An 18596-nucleotide genomic window follows, 5' to 3' on the forward strand; every position below is an offset into this window, starting at 1 on the left:
TGAAACAGAACAAGAAGAAGAATAGGCCAGGCAGTCAGGCAGCCCATGCAAGGATGGATGGATGGATGGATGGATGGCCTCAGGAACACCAACCTTTTGTGTGTCAAAGAATGCGACCAAACCAAGGGAAATCCACGGGGAAACGAGAGACGCAGTGCGCGGGTATTGGGACAGCGATAATGAGGAGGATGATTATGATGAGAGTGAGTAAGAAGAACAAGACGTTGAAGAAGACGATGAAGTCGAAGCTGATGCTGATGCTGATACTGAAAGGAAGGAGATGAATGGAAAGAACACGCGGGAGATGCAGAAGATTATTTCTAAAGATAGGCCTGGGCGGTTTTTACCCGCTCGCCAACGGCGGCTCTCAACTGCCGCCCACTTTATTTATAGACCATCTGTCAGTGCCATCAACATGATATCCTTCCTTGACACCGCGATCAGACCCCTGAGCTTCTTACTCCAGAGTATAAGATGCTGTCCGAGCTCCTTCTCCCCATCCTCGCCTTTCCCTGCATCCTGTCAACCACAATGCTTCTCAATGGTAGACTTCCCCATCAAATCAGCAACCACCGCTGCTGATATCTCGACCCAACCCACAACCATCACCACACCAAGTAGAGGACATCATCTCACTTGCACCGGATCGGTTTCACCTCGGCTGAATGAAAGCGAACAAGCTGAGCTGGTTGGTGAATCCTGGAGGGGTCCAGAGCCTAGAGCTTTCAGCCCAGGGTCCAGGGCGGCCTGACCGCCTGGCTGCTGGTCTGCTCAGCCTCAAGTCAAAGATCGGGATTGACTAGGAGCTTAGGTACGGTGGTTAAGTTAACTACTTAGTTAGTTGACTAACTTATTATCGCACCAGGTAATTTGTTCGTCGACATAGACTCCCTGGTTTTGGGCCTCAAGTTGCCTTAAATCCTCCCCCCACCCACTTCTCAGTCCCCGTACCTTATCATTTCACTGCATCCCCTTTGGGTTTAGACCAGTCACAGAACCTGTCCTCATTCTCGACCATCAGCCACTGAATGAACGCTGTCCACCAATTCCATCCAGCTGAGATTGATTATTGCGGTTGTATCACCAGTGGATGTCCAGCAGAATAGTCACTACTGACCAAGATTGTGCTGCCGTCGGACTTGGGGTAACAATGATGAAGTTGATGGGCAATGATGGGACAATTATATATATATGATCCCAGACAAAGCCGGGCCACCGACAAAACTGTATCGCTCCCTTCACTGCATCATCCTATGCACTGGGCTTTAGGTAGACTGAAGCATGCTAGCCTTGCAGATCCACGTTCAGAGACGGTGAGTCGGTAATGATAACTTGAATTAACAATGTATTCATCAATTAATTCGAATTGAACCATGGATGGGTTGTCAGTGGAGGAACTGAATTTATTGAACTGACTTATTTTCCACCCCCTGAAACGCCAACCGCAGTCGATCCTCATCATCACCACAACTTCCCACCTCCCTTCCATCTCCTGCCTACAATTCCTTTTCTTTTTTTCTTGCTTTGCATTGCGTTTCTTTTCTTTTCTCCTACCCAACCCCTCCGTCTCTTCCCCCCCTCACTGACTGGTTGGAACTGCAATCTATTCACATCCGTCCCCCCCACTTCCTTCATCGTGGCTGCTGCTGTCGCTGCTGCTGCGGTGGCATCGTGACAGTCGAGTCCGAGTCTGCTTGATTGCTTCCCGCCCTGCAGGCGATCCCTTCCTGGACACTTGGTCGGCTTTTGCTGCAGCTATCTATCGTACCCCCCCCGGCCAATTTTTCCCGCTCTCTTTTCGGTCGCTTCAGTTTCACTATATTCGACCAGTCTGTAGACGCTGTTCATTGATTGAGCTATCTGATCTGAATCGCTACTTCGGGACTGGGCTTGCATCTATCGTTGCTCCCCTTGAGGGTTGTCGCTTTTCCTCTTAATCCAGCGCGCCTCCATCTTGTTTATCATTTCTCCCGCTTGCTTCACATTTTGCATCGTGAACTACCGCTAGGCATAGTTAGACATCTTTCGTGACAGAGTCGCATAATCGCACTCGCGACTTTCTTATCGCATTTCTCGAATCGGACCCCTGTTACACGCCTCTCTTGTGCCTTCGCCGTTGAGCATTGTCTTCCGAGCCACCTTCCCTCCCACATCCTCCGTTCGTCTTTCGCCGAGGATCGCGTCGTCCGCCCGCCGAAAATCTGGCGCGACAAAAGTGTCTCTTCAGCATGCCTTTCTTTACTCGCGTTTTTCGCAGTAAAGATGCTAATACCTCCAAGAAGAATGCCAAAGCCCCCGAGGTAGAGGATAAGGGCCCCGCAAAGCCCACATGGACCGACGCGTGGCAGCGCACCGAGGTTGCCCCAGAAGAAGTTCAGGAGCTCTTGCACGGATGCACTCAAGAGCTGAAAGCACGAGGTATGCCTCCATCGTGGCGGGTGATCCACTCCCGCTCGCCTTGCCAGGTTTCGTAGTTCACCCCTGTGTGCATTCCTCATTGCTGATCATTACCTCCTTATCCTTTGACAGCTCTCCAAACTCCCTTCCTCCTTCTACCATTCCGCCCTAGCTCCGACGCCAGCGCCGCACGCACCTTTATTCGTAACTATTTCAATCAGTCCGTGGAGAAAGGCTCGCCCGTGAACGGAGAGGCATTGGCACAAGAACTCCGACTGTCGGACCCGATTGTGAGTCGAAATCGCTCTGATCCTGACCACGCTTTCACATCCCGTTTCTTACTCTTTGCTTTCGGCGGTGATAGGTCATATGCAGTGTGTTAAAATGGTGTTGGAGCAGACTCCCGGGGGGTGTCGTGACTTGGGAGGCTTATGAATTGTTCAAGGTTGGCGAACAAGGTGCGATTATGAAGGGATTCCTAAGCTCCCGGATCACTCAAGCTGACCATATGTAGACTCTCAGTTCGCTCGCGATGCATTCTCCACATTCCTTCCCATCAGTGTTGATTCAGATGCCCGCGCAAAGATTATCACCGACTTCTTCGACCTGCTTGCTGCTGTTGCCGCGCACGGTAAATCGAATGGTCTCGGTGGTCGCAAACTGTCGCGCTATGCTGGATGGTGGGCTTTTGACCACTCAGATACAGGCAATGGCTTCGAAGCCGCCTACAAGAACTGGGCAAGGTTTGTTTTGATTCATTTATCGAATGAGAAGTTCTGGCAGCTTATTCTTCTTTAGTGCAGCGGATGCGACAAGCCATTTGTTTTTTGCTTATCTACGTTCCTTATCTCCAGACTCGCGCGGAATCAACTCCATCTCCTCGCTGCCAATTGCTCTCCAGAGCCTACTCCAAGGAACGGAATATCCGCCAGAGACGCCCACTCTTCTTCAGGTCTCGACAACGAAGGTGGTTATGATTGTCGACACCGTCTCCCCAACACCATTTGCTCTGTTACGGCGCGCAAAGAACTTTGAATACAGGGACAGTGACCGCCACCTGCAGGAATTTGCCGGCTTCGATGACCCTGTTCGCGCGCTAACCGACGAATGCCTTCGTGTATTGAAGTGTATCGCATCAACTAATCAATCAGCAACGACTGACTCGGACACCACCCGAGACGAAGCCTCATGGTCAAGATTCGAAGACTTTGGCTTTGGAGGCGCGCTGGAGTCGGCTGCAAACAACGATGCGAACGCTTTCAATCTATCGAGGAATGAGTTTGGTAGCTTGAAATCCGCTCCTCAGTCCGGCACGGGAGATCTGGGCCGACCCACAACCCCTTCGTGGGCAGACTTCATGTCTTCAGGCTTCGGTGATGAAACCGCCCTCAAGGGACCCGGTGGTCCCTTACTTCTGCCTCCAGATAAGATCCTCCCTCCTCTGGCTACAGTTCGAGTTCAAAGCTCGCAGTCGCACAAACGCAGTCTGAATGACGAACCTCTGACAGAGCCGGCTGAACTGGCAAGCATTACCACTCTAGATCTGGATGACTCCTTCTGGTGGGTCTGGATAAGTAGCTTGGCGGGAGAAGAACCGACAGCCCGGAAAGCGGTTTTCGGACGGTGCGCATTGCTCGAAACCATTATCAAAGATACTAAATGGTTGGTGCTGGAAGAACAGGTGAAGGGGGCCGCCCCTGAGCCTGACCCCGGTGCATACATCGTCGAAAAGAAGCGCTTCTTCGGGTTTTCAACTCGGAAGAAGGGGGTGACGCGTCGCAAGTCCTCGGCCAAGAAGGTCAGCTCGATGGAAGACTCCTACAAACGAGCAGAGAATCAGGCACCGCAAAGCAAGACTAGTATTGCTCCGGACCAGCATGCTCGTATCCAGGCTGCCGCTGCTGCTCTCCAAAAGCGACACCGCGAGGAACAGGAGGCTGCTAGTGGCTCCAGAACACATCTTCCCCGGGATGCTAGGTATTCCACCAAAACAAACTCCATCATGACCCTGCAACCGTCGATTGTGAACGAGGCATCTCAGGCGATGAAATGGGCGACCAACTATGACAAGAATACTTATCGCACTGCTTACTTGAGCAACAGCCGTGCGGGAACAGGCTCCCTAGCAGACGACGTGAAGGAATCGACTGATGACCAGCCCAGCACGCCGACTTCGCTAGCGCCGAGCACCACCCGCCAGGCACCCCCACCTCTGCCGAAGGATACTCCAGCTAGTTCTCCGAAACCCGCAGTAGCGAGGAAAGAGGTCCCTGTCAGTGATGCTCATCCTGACACCAGCCGGAATGGTAGTACCAGTGCTGGGGCCGATCTGTCGGCGACGGACTCTCTTCCCAAGCAATCTATGGATTCAGACGAGTCCGGACGGAAGCTTAAGAAGAAAACCGGCAACACCGGATTCAAGAACATGTTTGGCACAATCAAGAAGAAGAGTGAGCCTGAACAGAAGCCGCCGGTGAAGGTCACACCTGCCGCGGGCTCGGCTGTTGCAGCAGCTCGTGCTGCCCTCGAGGATCGAGCGAGAGCAGCCCAGGAGCATTCAATCCGCCCAGCAAACAACATTACTTTGAAGAAGAAGCCTGTACCACTGGCGCCAGCCGCAGAGATTACCAAGGCTAATGTGGAGGCCTCGAAAGCGGATACGGAGCCTGTTGTCGACAAGAAGGAACCTGAGGTCGCTGTTGAAGCTCATCCTGCTTTGGCGGCTCCTAAAGCTCCTGAATCACCGGATAGGCAACCTCAAATCCGCCGCCAAGCCGAGTACGACGCGCTCTCCCGCATCGACACCAAGGAGCGAACTGCTGCTGATCAAGAATTCTCCCAATTCGACCAAGGCCCTCTAGTAGAGCAGCCGGCTTTCGTCCCTGAATCCCCTGTCTCCGAAGAGTTCACTGATGCGCCGGCACATGCCCCGACTGATGAGCCTGTCTCTTCGCTACAGACAGCCCCGTCGTCCTATGACCGCTGGGCTCAGATCCGCCAGAACGCGGCTGAGAGAGCCGCCCAGATGGAGGCTCGTAAAGAGAACGACTACACCAGTGACGATAATACGAGCGAAGAAGAGAGTAAGTGACTTCATTCTTCTAGAAATCTACCCACCCAGAACACCTCTCTAACATCCTTCGTTCTTGCGTGCAGGTTTCGAAACCCGCGCTGCTCGCATCAAGGCCAGAGTAGCCGAGCTGACCGGCAACATGCAAGCCGCCACTCAGCCTTAATGCCGCCAATCGAGAATTTCAAAAGATGTGATATGCTATGCTTTCCGGTCCCTAATCTTTTCCTGCGACTGTTTGTCTTGATTTTGGCTGCTGTCTTTCCCCGCACATATACCTCGCCGCGCATCTGCTGTGATTTGCTCCTACCCTGTTTGTTACATACCACCAGACACCCACCACCCACCACCCACCACCCTTTTACCTTATCTAATGTATTTTTGTCACTCCTACATACATCCATACCCCCAGGGCTATCGGCACATTGTCTTCTTCTTCTTTGACTCTTCCCGTCTAGTCTGGGTTGTCTCGTCAGGGAACTGTACTTGAAACAGGCTGTGATGTAATTGACATATCTTTCAGTCAGACTTACAGTATTACTAATCCTCGGGGCTGTTTGGGACTGCTTTCGTCCTTTCTGAGCTGTAGATTGAGTACCATATAATATAAGATGATAGGGAGTCATGTGGTTTCGGGAGTACGCATCAGGATCGCTGTTTCTTCTTCCGGAAGCACTACGGAGTACCTAAATAGGTAGGTATCAGGTAGTAATACTACTATGTATGTACATTACGTCTGTCTGGGTCTGTATCATATTTAATCCAGGACGGATTAGGGCGTTATCTGACCGAACATAATGTGGTGTCAATGCATATCTACCGCTTGAAGGCACTACTAGATTCGCAACAACAACCTAAACTTGTTTAAAATGAAAGAAGAATAATGAAAAACACACCACAAATCTAGTGATTGATCTTCAGGTAAATGGAAATTGAATCAGAAGGAAAAAGTATTTATTACAAATCTCCAAGGTGTCGGGATATTTCTGAGTCTGAAGGACATGCACATGAGGTATATCGGTGTAAAAAGAAAGAGGGAGAAAAAGAGAATTCATGTAGATGATCCCCCTATGCCGCGGTATATGAATGCGTGAATATGGTCTAGGCAAGTGGAGGGTCTGTGGGAGGAAGAAGGCAAGATAAACAAGCATGTAGATAGTTGCGTATGTATCAATCCAACCGATGCGAAAACTGTGGGACAAGCCCGTGCAGTGCAGTGCAGTGCAGTGCTGGGGCTGCTTGCGTTTTGTTCTTTTGGCTTGAGAACGTCACGAAAGAATCAAAATATGCATTAGGGGGTATTAAAATAAATTGAGGTCGTATGTTTCAGAAATGACGCCCGAGTCGTAAAGGTCTCTGTACATTTAGTGGCTCGCATTATCGATATGCTCGTGATGGGAGTTCCTGGGAGGCTCTCCAACGCAGGGAAAACCTGCGAGGACTGATGCCCACGAGCATCACGAGCACCCATGGTACGATCATGCGACGTGACGCATCCGTCGTGTGGCCTCTACAGCCACCAGGGCGCTGATAGCGCCGATGAATAAACAAATTGAGATAGCGTTTGGTCTGCTTTTGTCAAGATTCATCCACTGAGATGATTCCTGCGCGGTGTCGTCACGCTTGGTGCTGCCCGGTTCGAAGATACTGAACACGATCCAGCTGATGAAGGTGCCCACAAATTGGGGAAGGGTTGTGTAGACATTCAACACGCCGAGATAGATGCCCGCGAGTTCACCAGTTGATGGAACACTGGAACCGCCATCCTCCACGTCGCTGTCACTGTCCGAGTCGTGGTGGTTGAGCCGAAGAACATCCAGGTCCGTGTCCGTGGCTGTTCGATCGCCGTAGCCGCCCGAGAGGATGCTGGAAGAGGTGATCATGGTTACTCGTGATGATGGCGAGGGGTTCATGGCTAGTTTGTTGATCTCAACACCCATGAAGGCGAAGGGTGCCCAGCAGCTGATGGCCCACGGGATACCGCAGAGAGCGACGAGGAATGTAGCAAAAGCGCGCGACCGTGCCAATGGTGCAAAAACCATGGTAGCTGCGAACATAATGTGCGAGATCAACCACGTTGTCTGCAAATCCGGACGGACGCTGGGGACCTTCTTGAGTAGCGAGGCGATTCCAGGAGGTGGTCGCGGGGTGAACCGAGGCCGTTTGTTGTCTGGTGGCTGAACGCAAAACGGCAGGAGTATAGCACCAAAGAGTGTGATGGATGAGAAGACAACGAGCGACGAACTGCCGACTCGACCCACTTCTCCTAGCATGTCGCTTGGGCGTACCGCATCTTCGGGAACTTCGTATCGGAAGTACGTCTCACCAACCCATGTCGTGCTGTAGAACAGAAACGGAAACCAGCCTATCGATGCCCCGTCAGAATAGCTTCTTCATAGTCGAAGGCAGTGTGTGTCATACCGATCCAGGCCCAGAATTGGGCCCAGCAGATGGCCTGGATGCGTGGTGGGAGCTCCATCGTGGTCTTCCACAATTGGGAGATGACCTGCAGCGCTCCGGCCTTATCATCCGAGTCCCTGATATTGGAGATCAGTCAATGTATATATGTATAAAGACCTTGCGCTGTTCAGTTTACCTTGCTGTGATCAGGACTCTCTCCTTCACTGCGTAGGATGTAACAGACACTGCTGCTATCAAAGACAATGCGGCAATGACGGTCATCTGCTTGAATTGCGTGTCGCCAAAAGCAGTGCCAAAGATCTTAACCGTGTCGATAGAACCGATCACATAGCCAATGAGCTGTCCAATAGCCGTCATCCGGGTCGCTGTACGCCTTTAGTTCCCGGCTCTACGGCTGCAAGGAAGGAGGAGAGACATACCCCATGCTGAACCAGTTTGCTGAAGAGGGATCGGCAACGTATCGACTATCAAGCTACGACAACACGCTTGTACTGAATGGAGATGAGACCGGGCAAACTCAATGAAGGGCTCTGTTCGTACGTACCGACATTGATCGCGAAATCCACTGCGTAAATGCTCAGGACGGCGATGGCAATCGTGGTGCCCTTGGCCTAAGATAGAATCAGCCATCGAACGACGAGCCAGAAATGAATTCAAATAAATTACCTTCTCGGTGTCTTTGACAAACATCCTAACAATCTCCGTGGTCCATCCCAACAACAACAGACACATTGCGACGACCACAGACCCCACAATCATGAATGGTCTGCGACGGCCCCATTTTGAGCGAGACCGATCAGCAATCACACCAATGAGCGGTTGTATTATCAGGCCGGAAAGAGGACCGGCGATCCAGACCAGAGACGTCTTGGATTTGGTGAGACCGAGCTGAAGTAGATATGGAGTGCAATCTAGGTCGCGCGAACAATCAGAAACGCTTGCGGGGGCTATCGTAGACGGGACCAACACGTACAAGTCATCTCAATGCCCCATGTGAATCTGCAAGTGACAAGAAGCAAGTTAGTATATTGCTATATTCCCAGTTTCCGCCGCTAAGGCTACAGCAGAGAGAAGCTCCGAGGAAAGTTTTCAGGGCAGCCAAGACTCACTGTAAGCCCAACAGACTGAAAGTCAAAAGCACCATCCGCACCCATTCTCTTCGACCTCGAATGGAGGGGGAGCCCACCCATCTTGCAGCTTGTGGCATTCTGCGACCTAATTGAATGCGCGCGCATGCACTTGTCCCTTGGGTTCACCCGCTTTGTAGTGCTTTCCATGAACTGGCGTTGGGTCGCCCACTTCTCCGTGCCTGATATCGAGCCAACCCAATTCCGATGACGATCCACCAATGTCGCCTGTCGCGTGAGGTAGAGGTATGCAGTCGAACGCTAGAGCAATGACTTGGAACCAGCTCCGAGACTTAAGATCGAACGGAAAAAACCAGTGTTGGGAGGAATGAGATTGGTTTTATTGCACGGACCGTGGTCAATTCGAAAATAGCCGAAAGAGTTGCGGAGTTTCCGGTAAGCAAAAAAGGCAGCAGCAGTAAACTTTGTAAGTATAGCTGCGGGGAATAGAGGGCCGTGGTCTGATGCGCGATATGGCGTCAATGGTCTCCACTCGTTGGGAAGGGCACTAGGTGTAGTTGAATGAGCAGGAAGAAGAGAAAAGAAGAATGGAAAAGAAGAAGGCGAGAGAAAGACGAAGGTCGGGGGGCTGTGAAGCGCAGGAAAGAGGGCGGCGCGGCGCAAAACAGGGCGGGCACAACAGGAACAAAAAGGAACAAGAGGTACAAGAGGAACGACGACGCATGCGGGCCCCCGGCCCGTCGTTGTGGTCTTATCGGCCGCCAAAGAGGAGAAGAGACCCACTACTGCTACTATTCATATATTCAATTGCGAACTGGTCCAGATCAAGACACGCGACCTGCGATTGAAGGATTCTTCTCCGAAGTCATTGCATTTTCCTCTCCACCCACCAACCAACCCCTTGGTCGTCCCTGAATACCAGCCTCTGTGCCTACGCGAACATTCTAGCCCCTAACCCTCTTGGGACAAGGGCTCGAACGGTCATGGCGATTGACAGCTGCTTGAAATTGTGATCCTCACTCTATAGTGGGGATTTCTCTTCGCTTGTCCTAGGGTCCATCTGAGAATCATCTCGGGAACTGTTCGATCTCAGTCAGCCTCCCTTGCCGCAGCCCAACTCATTCGTCCGAAGCATGGCATGCGGTCTACTTGCCAATCAGAGATGCCTAAGAGGGTGGTGAGATTCTAGATCTTTGATGGGTCGCGGCCATTTACCTGGGAATGTCGCCCGCTGATTCCGGCAAATCCTGCCGTTCTGTGACAGCCCGCCGGATGCAAAGCTACCTATTCTACTGGATCTCGCACACCATGGCCTCACTCATGTCATTCGTAACGTGCTCTGCATTCATTTCTAAGGAAAGAAAACAGGGGTGTAAACACTAACTCCAGTCATTGCCCGTCCGACCGATGAACACTACCGTTGGCTCGCTTTCCTGCCAATATCAACCCACATGTCCGGTCTTGCCATAGATCTCGCCCCCGTAGCATTAACATTTTTTTTCATAACTTAATCTGACATTTTGCTTCTTCATTCGTCATGCCCCGATTTTAACCTCAGGGGGTCCTTAGGCTATGTCATTAATTACAACCGGTTGGGGGTGGAGGTCAAAGGCCACTGATAACCAGCGGCATCGCTGAACTTGTAGCCGAAAGACGCCGTGAAGTCATCCAGGACGGCGGGTCCACGGGATCCTGTCTCAATTGTCAGTAGTCACCCAGGAGGATTGGCTGATTTCATGTGGACACATACCGTAGGGGTACTCCATGGGGATGATCTCCTTGTTGTCGTCAAGGTAGTGCAAAAGAGGGGTGAAGATTCTCCAGCTAGCATCCAGCTCATCATCACGGACAAAGTTGGAGTGGTCACCCTTCAGGGCGTCGAGAATCAAGGATTCGTAGGCCTCGGGAATCTTGAGGTCGGAGAAGCGGCGGCGGTAGGTGAGGTCGAGCTCAGTCACCACGGTCTGCATAGACAGACCAGGCAGCTTAGAGTTCATCTTGATGTAAACGGACTCGTTGGGCTGGACACGAATAACGAGCTCGTTGCGGGGAATGTCCTTGAAGATACCAGACGTGACGTCACGGAACTGGATGCGGATCTCGGTCTTCTGCTCGTTCAAGGCTGCAAGGGGTCAATATAGCGATTCAGGCTCCGACAACAAGATGCGCGTACCTTTTCCGGCCTTCAGAATGAAAGGAACACCGTCCCATCTCTCGTTCTTGATGTAGGCCACCATGGCGCAGAAGGTGGGGCAGCGAGAGTCCTGGGGAACAGTCTCATCCTCCTTGTAGGCGGGCTTGCTGCCGTCCAGCGACTTTCCGTACTGACCGATAATAACGTTCTTGGGCTCAATGGCGTCCATTGCACGGAGAACACGGACCTGAGAAGTTTAGTCAGTCATGATCTCCCAAAGAATGCATCTTAGAGCCAACGCTTACCTTCTCGTCACGGATATCCTCCGCGGAGAAGGAGATGGGGCGCTCCATGGCGAGTAGGGTCAGGACCTGCAGAAGGTGGTTCTGCATGACATCACGAATAATACCGAATTCATCAAAGTAACCACCACGACCCTCAGTACCAAAGGGCTCCTTGAATGTGATCTATGCCGCGAAGAGTATCTTAGCGAGTGACCAGAGCTCGAGAAACCGCCAGAGATCTTACCTGAACGTTATCGATGTGGTGACGGTTCCAGGTGGCGTTGAAGAATTCGTTTCCGAAGCGCATGATGAGGATGTTCTTGACCATCTCCTTACCCAAGTAGTGGTCGATACGGAAGATCTCATCCTCCTTCCAGTTGGGGTCGAGGGCTTTCTGGAGGTCGCGCGAGCTCTGAAGATCCTTGCCGAAGGGCTTCTCGACCTATGGTACGAACGGAAGGTATAAGTTTCTGGTTTTTCGACTCATTTTGTGACGGAGATGACTCACGATGATGCGAGCAACACCGTTCTTAGGGTAGCAGTTGCGCTTCAGCTGATCGGAAACAGTGGTGAAGACACTGGGGGGAAGTGCCATGTAGAAGATTCTGTTCTGCTCCTTCTGACCCTTCTCAACCTCCTCGAGGTGCTTGTTGAGGTTGATGAACGAGTCATCCTTGTCGTACTGGCCGGAGATGTAGCTGCAGAACTGGCAGAAGCTATCCAGTTGCTCTTCGATCTCCTTGGTGGGGGTCTTGATGTATGAGCGCACACGTCTCAGGTATTCCTCGTGATCCATGTTCGTCCGGGCATAGCCGACGATCTTGATGCCCTTGGGCAGAAACTTGTTACGGTACTACAGGCGCAGTCAGTATTTGCGATCAACCTCGAGACTACCATCGGGGCGTTATCGGAGACATACGAGGCCGAAGAGCGCGGGGAACTGAGGCAATTGTTAGCTTGGAATCCATCTTTCCCACATTTACCGTTTTGCTTGCTTCCTCCTGAGGGTGACTCACAGTCTTCTTCTTAGCAAGATCTCCCGATGCGCCTAGTACTACGATGACGGTGTCATCTTTGAGTTCGGCGGTGCTGCGTTGGAAATCCATATTAGCTTCTCTAGAGTCGGCAGGGATTGACTGATGGCTGCAGGGATTTGATGTATGCCGATCTGGGAATCTGGAGGGGATGCGGAAACGGCAGAAAATCAACAGTGGAAGAGGTGAATCGGCGGGGCGATTTTCTGTCTGTCCTGACCACGAATTGGCAGGAAAGATGAGCACGGAATTGAGGGGAGGGGAAAGTGTTTGGCGACCGGCCCGGGTAAGAAGTGGGTGGTAGATTTGAAGTTCACGTAGCAGTGGCAGTTTGGGGCGGTGGGCAATGATGAATGATGTGAAATGGAGGAAGAAGAGGAGGAAGAGGAGGGGAAGAGAGGAAGGGGTGTGATGTCAGTGAGGGAATGGTCGCAAACTACTACTAAACTCACCCAGCGCTCTGACGTTCCTCTATCGTGCTGGCCATTATTTCTTTTGGGTGGGAGGGGTAGTTGGATATGGAATTGGGAGAGTATAAGAAGGGTAGGTAGTAGTAAGAAGAGCAGTTAGAATCACAATAGAAGAAAAGAGAGAGGAGAGAAGTAGGAGAGCAGATTCAAAGGGTTTAATGGAAATTTCCCAACAATTCCGGCGGAGCAAGTAGTTTTTAAGAGCGCGATGGCCGGAGGGGGAGCTGCTCTCTTTCTCTTCTGCTGCTCTGCTGCTTTGCTGCTTGCTGGAACAAGCGCAACAGGTGGGCGGGCGCAAGCAATTGAGCCCGGGTGGGGCACTGGTGCTTTCCACTACGTCGATGCTGCCGCGGGACCCCGTGAGGGTGAGCGAAAGGGAAAGAAAAGCTGTAACTGAAGTCAAAGGCCGAACTGTAAGGTAAACGCGTATTTCGGATTGATTGATTATTCTCCTCTCCTCAACAATGGATCCTTCCGTCTTACATGTACTTTCGGTTGAAACGAGAAATCGCTTTTGGAGATGGAACTTCTGTCCGCTTTATAGTTATAGTTGATTCATTCCCTCTGTTCCAGCAAACCATTCGCTCCGGTCCAGTTCCCACCTTGTGGCAATGACTCTAGGAGATTATATCATTGCTTGGTAACTAACAGCAACATAACTACCCCCAAAGCTGATAATTGATACTATCTTTAAAATGAAGACTCCCGACCGTTCCGCTCAGAAGACCCATCAGCACTATCCCAATTCTCCTCATGGTAAAGAAAAGCCACCCTGGCTCTCAGCCCATTCGGTTGAATCTGGGGAACAATTGACCTCTCCACTGAAAATGGATGATGCTCGCATACAATGTCATCTTCCAGTCACTTGCGGTACACCCCGCTTTGGCCAGGATTCATAGTTCGTCCGACCCTCTTCACCTGCGATCTATCATGGTTCTTTGTTCTTACTCGTACTTCGTGTTGAGGGCAAAGTATTGGTTATGATGGCACCCTCCGGGAATTCGTCGTATATGGGATGTATATCCGCTAGGCACTGCGTGAGATGGAGCTTTCAACCATGCGGGTCAGCTTCAGTAGTTGGTAGTGACCTGCCTGTTTCGACATAAAAAGCGATGGATTTTGAATTGGATTTGACCCATCGCATCCCACTGCAGGACAAGATCGTGACAATCTCGTCCAGTAAAAACAAGACGCAGGAATACAATCGACAGAATCCCGTCTACATAAAGCTTGCGTTTGCCCCTCATTTTCATTTTGATTTCAGTCCCGATTTTACATACTAGTAAGATATTCAACCAATTTTCAGCACTGTCCCGATAAGCAGAATGATACTCGTGGCATTGAACCGATGTTCAGGCTATTCCACAAACGCAGCCCGTATAGATCGCGCCAGAAGCTGCCGCGAAGGATCATTGGCTGTCCGGGGCTGTAGTAGAGCAAGTGACGGGAGATTGTGAGAGACTCCTGAATGAGCGTCTCCGGTGACCAGCACCGTGGGGTTCAGATCGGCGAATTTGTCATCCAGGAAAGGCTGATACGGATTTAATTTTCCCGTGAAATGGGCGTAGTGCAGAAGAAGCAGTGAATCAAACCGAACTTTCGGCCCAGTCGAGTCCGGAGATGGTACTAACGATGCCGAGTCAGGCTTGCGGAGTATTATGCTCCCTATCACACCTACTATGAAATCTAGTTCAATCGTCGTGGTGTTCCAGCTTCACTATTGAACCACATACTCCAGTTTCTGCCATGCCTCTTGTTGCACATGCTTTCTCGGTATACGCTGAGGGTTTTTAAAGTGTTGACACTCAGGGCAAGCATATTGAATGCTGTAATGGCGTGCTTGGAAGGGGAAGGACATCATGTCAGGTTCGTTGCCGATTCCTGGTGGGGCTAAGGTACGCTTTATTTCCAAATGAGTGTCCCGGTCTGATCAGTTTGGAGGAAGTCATCATCCCCGTTTTAAGTCCGCATACCCTCATAGGCCCATGCATCCAATCCACCCGGTACAGTTGTTGCGCTACCCTGGCAGCAGCAGATAATAAAGCTATGCTAAAGGTCCAGAGGAAGAGACTAGTCGTCGCGACCTTTTCTTGAAATTCTCAAAGGACCTTGTTGGAGAATCAAGGAGATAAGCTCATGCATGCTGAAACTCCAAAAGAGGCTGCTGCTGCTGCTGCTGCTGCTGCTCCTCCCTGCAGGTTGGGGATGCAAGTGCGGGTTACATGCCTATGTCCGAATCGCTCAACCTCTCTGTGATGGGATTTGATGGGGTCAGTTGCCGTCACCGGGGGAAAGAATGCAGCAAAACTGTTTTGTCAGCTTGGGAGTCCGGACGCTCTACGGAGGCTAGAGCTTCCTCCGCTATACGGAGTATCAACCAGCGGAAGCCTCTCGAGGGGGAGGGGCAGGTCTTCGGACCACAGTAGGCCGGCGGCAAAATAACCGGGTGGGGAGGGCGGAAGTTTGAAGGAATGTCAAACTGATCATGATAATAATAAATGATGACGATGGGGGCAGAAAGTCGATACGGGTCGGATCCTGGAGAAAGTAGTTAATCCGGATCACTTCCACAACAGGGCTAGTGTGCTACCCATGGCTTGGCACTTTTGATCTCGTCCCAATCTTCCCCATCATCACGGGACTTCGTCTTGCCCTGGGCGGTTCAGCTCGCTAAGCGTCCCAATTGGGGTTAGGGCGAGCCGCACCGAACACACCTCGCAAATTGTGGCCTTGTGCGTCGTCCCGTAACCGATTGAAGCGACGACAACCACGACAACCCGGACGACTTTTTGCGGGTCATTTCTGCCTTCCTTCGACTTCGTTTGCGTTGCCCGCTGTTGCTCAGAGAAACGCCGCCAGAATGCCTTCGGAAAACGGTAACAGACGTGAGTCCATCTCTCCGGTCTTTTTGATATGGTGCCGCCACACTGTTGTGATATGGGGAATATGAAGTCGGCATATGGCAGAGCGCGGACAAGGGAGGCTCGTTTGGAGAAGACCGAATGCTAACATGACCTTTTGCGACAATCAGTCTACGTCAAGTAAGTTGCTAGCACAAATCGTTCAACCGTCGAAACGCGCAATCGGTCCGGATACATCGAAAGGGTTGAATTCATGTCAAGGATTATGTTACGGGTCGAAGCGCGATGGGACACGATCAGGGCAGTCGGGGTTAATACGAATTTCTTTTCTAGGGGTCGCCACCTGAGCTTCCAGCGCTCCAAGCGTGCTGTCAACTGCAACACCAGGTACCGATCCACTCGCCGGAATATTCAACATGGGAAGAACGGGAGTCTGACACTGTGGGAAATATAGTCTGATCCAGATCGACGGTGTTACCAACACCGAGGCTGCCAAGTGAGTAGAGGCTGGGATTAAACCGGGATCATGAGAACAGGCCGCTAAGACGATTACCTACAGCTTCTACCTCGGCAAGAAGGTCGCTTTCGTCTACCGGGCTAAGCGTGAGGTCCGTGGCTCCAACATCCGGGTCATCTGGGGCAAGGTCACCCGCCCTCACGGTACGTGCAACGCAACACCAGCATCCGCGAAGAGGACGACAATCGATACATGCGCAGCGAGAAGTGCGGTGCTGCCGCGGTGTCAGGGACGAGGCCACTAACAATGGTTCAATGAACAGGAAACTCCGGTGTCGTCCGCGCTCAGTTCCGCCACAACCTCCCCCCCAAGTCCCTCGGCGCCACCGTCCGTGTTATGCTCTACCCCTCCAACATCTAAATGACGCCCCTTTTTTGATATGATGGTTGGCACTCCGGATCTTATTTCGCGCAGACAGTCGGGCAAGGAGTCGACGGTATGAGCCGATGTTGAGATGGAGTTGGCGGGTTGGTAATGTTCGTGGGAGAGGCAGGGCCGGTTAGCCCTACGAATCTAAATTAAAAGAACTTCTTTCTTCTTTTTCCAGCATGGTGATTTGTCGGACCATTGGCATTTAGACGAGAGGCTTCCTCCAGTTTCGGTACTGGGGAGCTCTTGATGTGCCTTGGCCGATAGCATGGCTTTCCCCCACACCCATGTACCTGACGCTCATAAACAACACAATCCATACCATTTCAACACCACGGATCCTGAATTTCAAGCATATATGCGGGTAGTTTGACCGTATCGGGTATTTTTTTATTGGAGAACAGACACGGCGGTTTTGCCTTACGGAGAGCTACGAACTAGGCTTCGATTTAAACATGTGCCGCCACATCCAATATTCGTGCGGCACCGATCGACCCATGCGCAACAATGACCGACAAGCTCTAATTCCAGCCCACATGCCAATAAACTGCCTTCCAGTCAACTTACGCAGATGAACTCGTTTGGCCTCGGCCCTGGAGTGATCCATGAGAACCACGCGCTCGACCGATTCCTGTGGAGTATAAATCGGATATGCTGTCGCATGTTTTGCAGCAGCTGTCAGTAGCAGCTCGTGCGCTTCCTCCACGCGTAGAGTATTGATTTGACCCTTGACGGACCGGGACTCAGCTCTCAGTCGCTCGTCCGCCATCGCCTTGATCAAGAGTAGGATTCATGCCTATCTGAGAGAGGACCTTAGTGCTTGATATTCCTATCCCTCCACCCCCGTAATCCTTGTGAGTTTACTCCTTTACAATCCTCTGTTGCACAGCGCACCCTTGTATCTCCTCATAAGAATTGCGATAAACGATTAGCAGCTATCGGCAGCAAACAAACTAGCATGTGGACTCCTATAACCATACAGTTACTCTCTGGGCTTACCTCCGTGAATGAACTCACTTTGGCAGGATGTTCAATGTTGTTTCCATCAGACCTTAGATACATACTACGAGCCGCTCATACCTTACTGACGAGGAATGTTCCTTCTCAACCACTACCCCATGGCGCTTTCATTGTATATGCGATATCCTTGTGTCCCGTACCCTAGGTATCACAGATATCCCCTCATTATATCCCATTACCTTCACGATGAAGACTGGGGTGTTTCCAGCTAGATCGCCGCAAGGAGAAGTCGGGGCCAGGATAATCTCCTTACTTTGCTTTACCGGCTAAATCAATGTCCCTCAATGAAAAAGCTGGTAATCCACCGGCGTATATATTACCTCAAGAGAACAGAACATAGTTCGTCACTTCCTCCTGCTTGAATTGATCGGTGCGCTACATGAATTCGCTTCCGTCAAGTCTTCTCTGGGCTCATTCAACAACAACCGCTCATCGCCTTCCCTGACTTCACGTCTCTGTGACCTTCCGTGTTGATGGCAGTGCAGCTGAGGAAATGACAAGGGTTTTTACATGTTCGCTGGTCGGCCTGTCATTGTAAACGAGGGAGCTACCTATAGACTCTCCTCTAGTTCTACACAGGGGCTTAATTGTCTCGCATAGATCATAGATGGGTTGGATCCACGGAAAGGAATCTTCCTAGCCTGGAGTTGGGCTGGTGCGGTTTGCGGTCTCTGTCTTGGTCAGGATCAAGGTCAAGAATGCGTTGCTTACATCTTTTGGAGTACCAAATCTGAGGGCGATGAAGACGACTAGAAGCCAAGATCGGTAGGTTCTTCGCTGCCGGATAGTGATGAGAAGGAATATCACCGCTGATATGCTTAAGTTCGAGGTTCCTTAGCCGGGATCAGGAAGGGGTATATATGTGATGGACTGAGTACGCCCAGTTTCAGAGCGTCGCAATTAAGCTTGGCAATACAAGTCGTGCAGTTAC

The 18596-nt window shown here is 51.3% G+C and overlaps 4 protein-coding genes across 4 annotated transcripts; 2 read left to right on the plus strand and 2 right to left on the minus strand.

Moving 5' to 3' along the window:
- Nucleotides 1-2228: 2228 nt before the first annotated feature.
- Nucleotides 2229-5633, plus strand: BP01DRAFT_291152 (morphogenesis protein; the record flags this gene model as incomplete). Its single annotated transcript, XM_025571635.1, has 6 exons — nucleotides 2229-2418; nucleotides 2530-2687; nucleotides 2762-2855; nucleotides 2912-3140; nucleotides 3196-5480; nucleotides 5554-5633. 6 exons carry the CDS (start codon nucleotides 2229-2231, stop codon nucleotides 5631-5633), a joined length of 3036 nt encoding a protein of 1011 aa, XP_025433902.1.
- A 1148-nt stretch (nucleotides 5634-6781) lies between these two features.
- BP01DRAFT_200504 (putative sucrose transporter) lies at nucleotides 6782-9294 on the minus strand. Its single transcript, XM_025571028.1, has 8 exons — nucleotides 8998-9294; nucleotides 8862-8887; nucleotides 8555-8799; nucleotides 8433-8499; nucleotides 8308-8379; nucleotides 8064-8253; nucleotides 7889-8004; nucleotides 6782-7832 (listed from the first exon to the last, which is right to left on the minus strand). Exons 1-8 carry the CDS (start codon nucleotides 9093-9095, stop codon nucleotides 6946-6948), a joined length of 1701 nt encoding a protein of 566 aa, XP_025433903.1. The 5' UTR covers nucleotides 9096-9294; the 3' UTR covers nucleotides 6782-6945.
- Nucleotides 9295-10287: 993 nt separating this feature from the next.
- Nucleotides 10288-13183, minus strand: BP01DRAFT_354444 (glucose-6-phosphate dehydrogenase). The gene is made up of 9 exons (XM_025574422.1): nucleotides 12881-13183; nucleotides 12411-12483; nucleotides 12314-12334; nucleotides 11903-12247; nucleotides 11639-11836; nucleotides 11416-11577; nucleotides 11150-11357; nucleotides 10727-11098; nucleotides 10288-10668 (listed from the first exon to the last, which is right to left on the minus strand). Exons 1-9 carry the CDS (start codon nucleotides 12913-12915, stop codon nucleotides 10559-10561), a joined length of 1524 nt encoding a protein of 507 aa, XP_025433904.1. The 5' UTR covers nucleotides 12916-13183; the 3' UTR covers nucleotides 10288-10558.
- Nucleotides 13184-15667: 2484 nt separating this feature from the next.
- On the plus strand, nucleotides 15668-17010 carry BP01DRAFT_354445 (60S ribosomal protein eL33). The gene is made up of 6 exons (XM_025574423.1): nucleotides 15668-15783; nucleotides 15930-15939; nucleotides 16093-16146; nucleotides 16214-16255; nucleotides 16319-16419; nucleotides 16539-17010. The coding sequence occupies exons 1-6, from the start codon at nucleotides 15759-15761 to the stop codon at nucleotides 16634-16636; spliced, it is 330 nt and encodes a 109-aa protein (XP_025433905.1). The 5' UTR covers nucleotides 15668-15758; the 3' UTR covers nucleotides 16637-17010.
- The last annotated feature ends 1586 nt before the right edge of the window (nucleotides 17011-18596 follow it).

Source organism: Aspergillus saccharolyticus (genome assembly GCF_003184585.1).
Source record: "Aspergillus saccharolyticus JOP 1030-1 unplaced genomic scaffold BP01scaffold_6, whole genome shotgun sequence".
Lineage (NCBI taxonomy): Eukaryota > Fungi > Ascomycota > Eurotiomycetes > Eurotiales > Aspergillaceae > Aspergillus > Aspergillus saccharolyticus.

Excerpts from the sequence above, each read along its gene's own strand:
- BP01DRAFT_354444 (XM_025574422.1), bottom strand. The coding sequence starts at position 12,915 with ATGGCCAGCACGATAGAGGAACGTCAGAGCGCTGG. Across the intron at positions 12,335-12,410 it reads ATCTTGCTAAGAAGAAGACT|TTCCCCGCGCTCTTCGGCCT; the intron begins GTGAGTCACCCT and ends CAATTGCCTCAG. Across the intron at positions 11,099-11,149 it reads CATTCTGAAGGCCGGAAAAG|CCTTGAACGAGCAGAAGACC; the intron begins GTACGCGCATCT and ends GACCCCTTGCAG.
- BP01DRAFT_200504 (XM_025571028.1), bottom strand. The coding sequence starts at position 9,095 with ATGCCACAAGCTGCAAGATGGGTGGGCTCCCCCTCCATTCGAGGTCGA. Across the intron at positions 8,005-8,063 it reads AGAGTCCTGATCACAGCAAG|GGACTCGGATGATAAGGCCG; the intron begins GTAAACTGAACA and ends CTCCAATATCAG. Across the intron at positions 7,833-7,888 it reads CCAATTCTGGGCCTGGATCG|GCTGGTTTCCGTTTCTGTTC; the intron begins GTATGACACACA and ends GGGCATCGATAG.
- BP01DRAFT_354445 (XM_025574423.1), top strand. The coding sequence starts at position 15,759 with ATGCCTTCGGAAAACGGTAACAGAC. Across the intron at positions 16,256-16,318 it reads ACCAACACCGAGGCTGCCAA|CTTCTACCTCGGCAAGAAGG; the intron begins GTGAGTAGAGGC and ends GATTACCTACAG. Across the intron at positions 16,420-16,538 it reads CAAGGTCACCCGCCCTCACG|GAAACTCCGGTGTCGTCCGC; the intron begins GTACGTGCAACG and ends TTCAATGAACAG.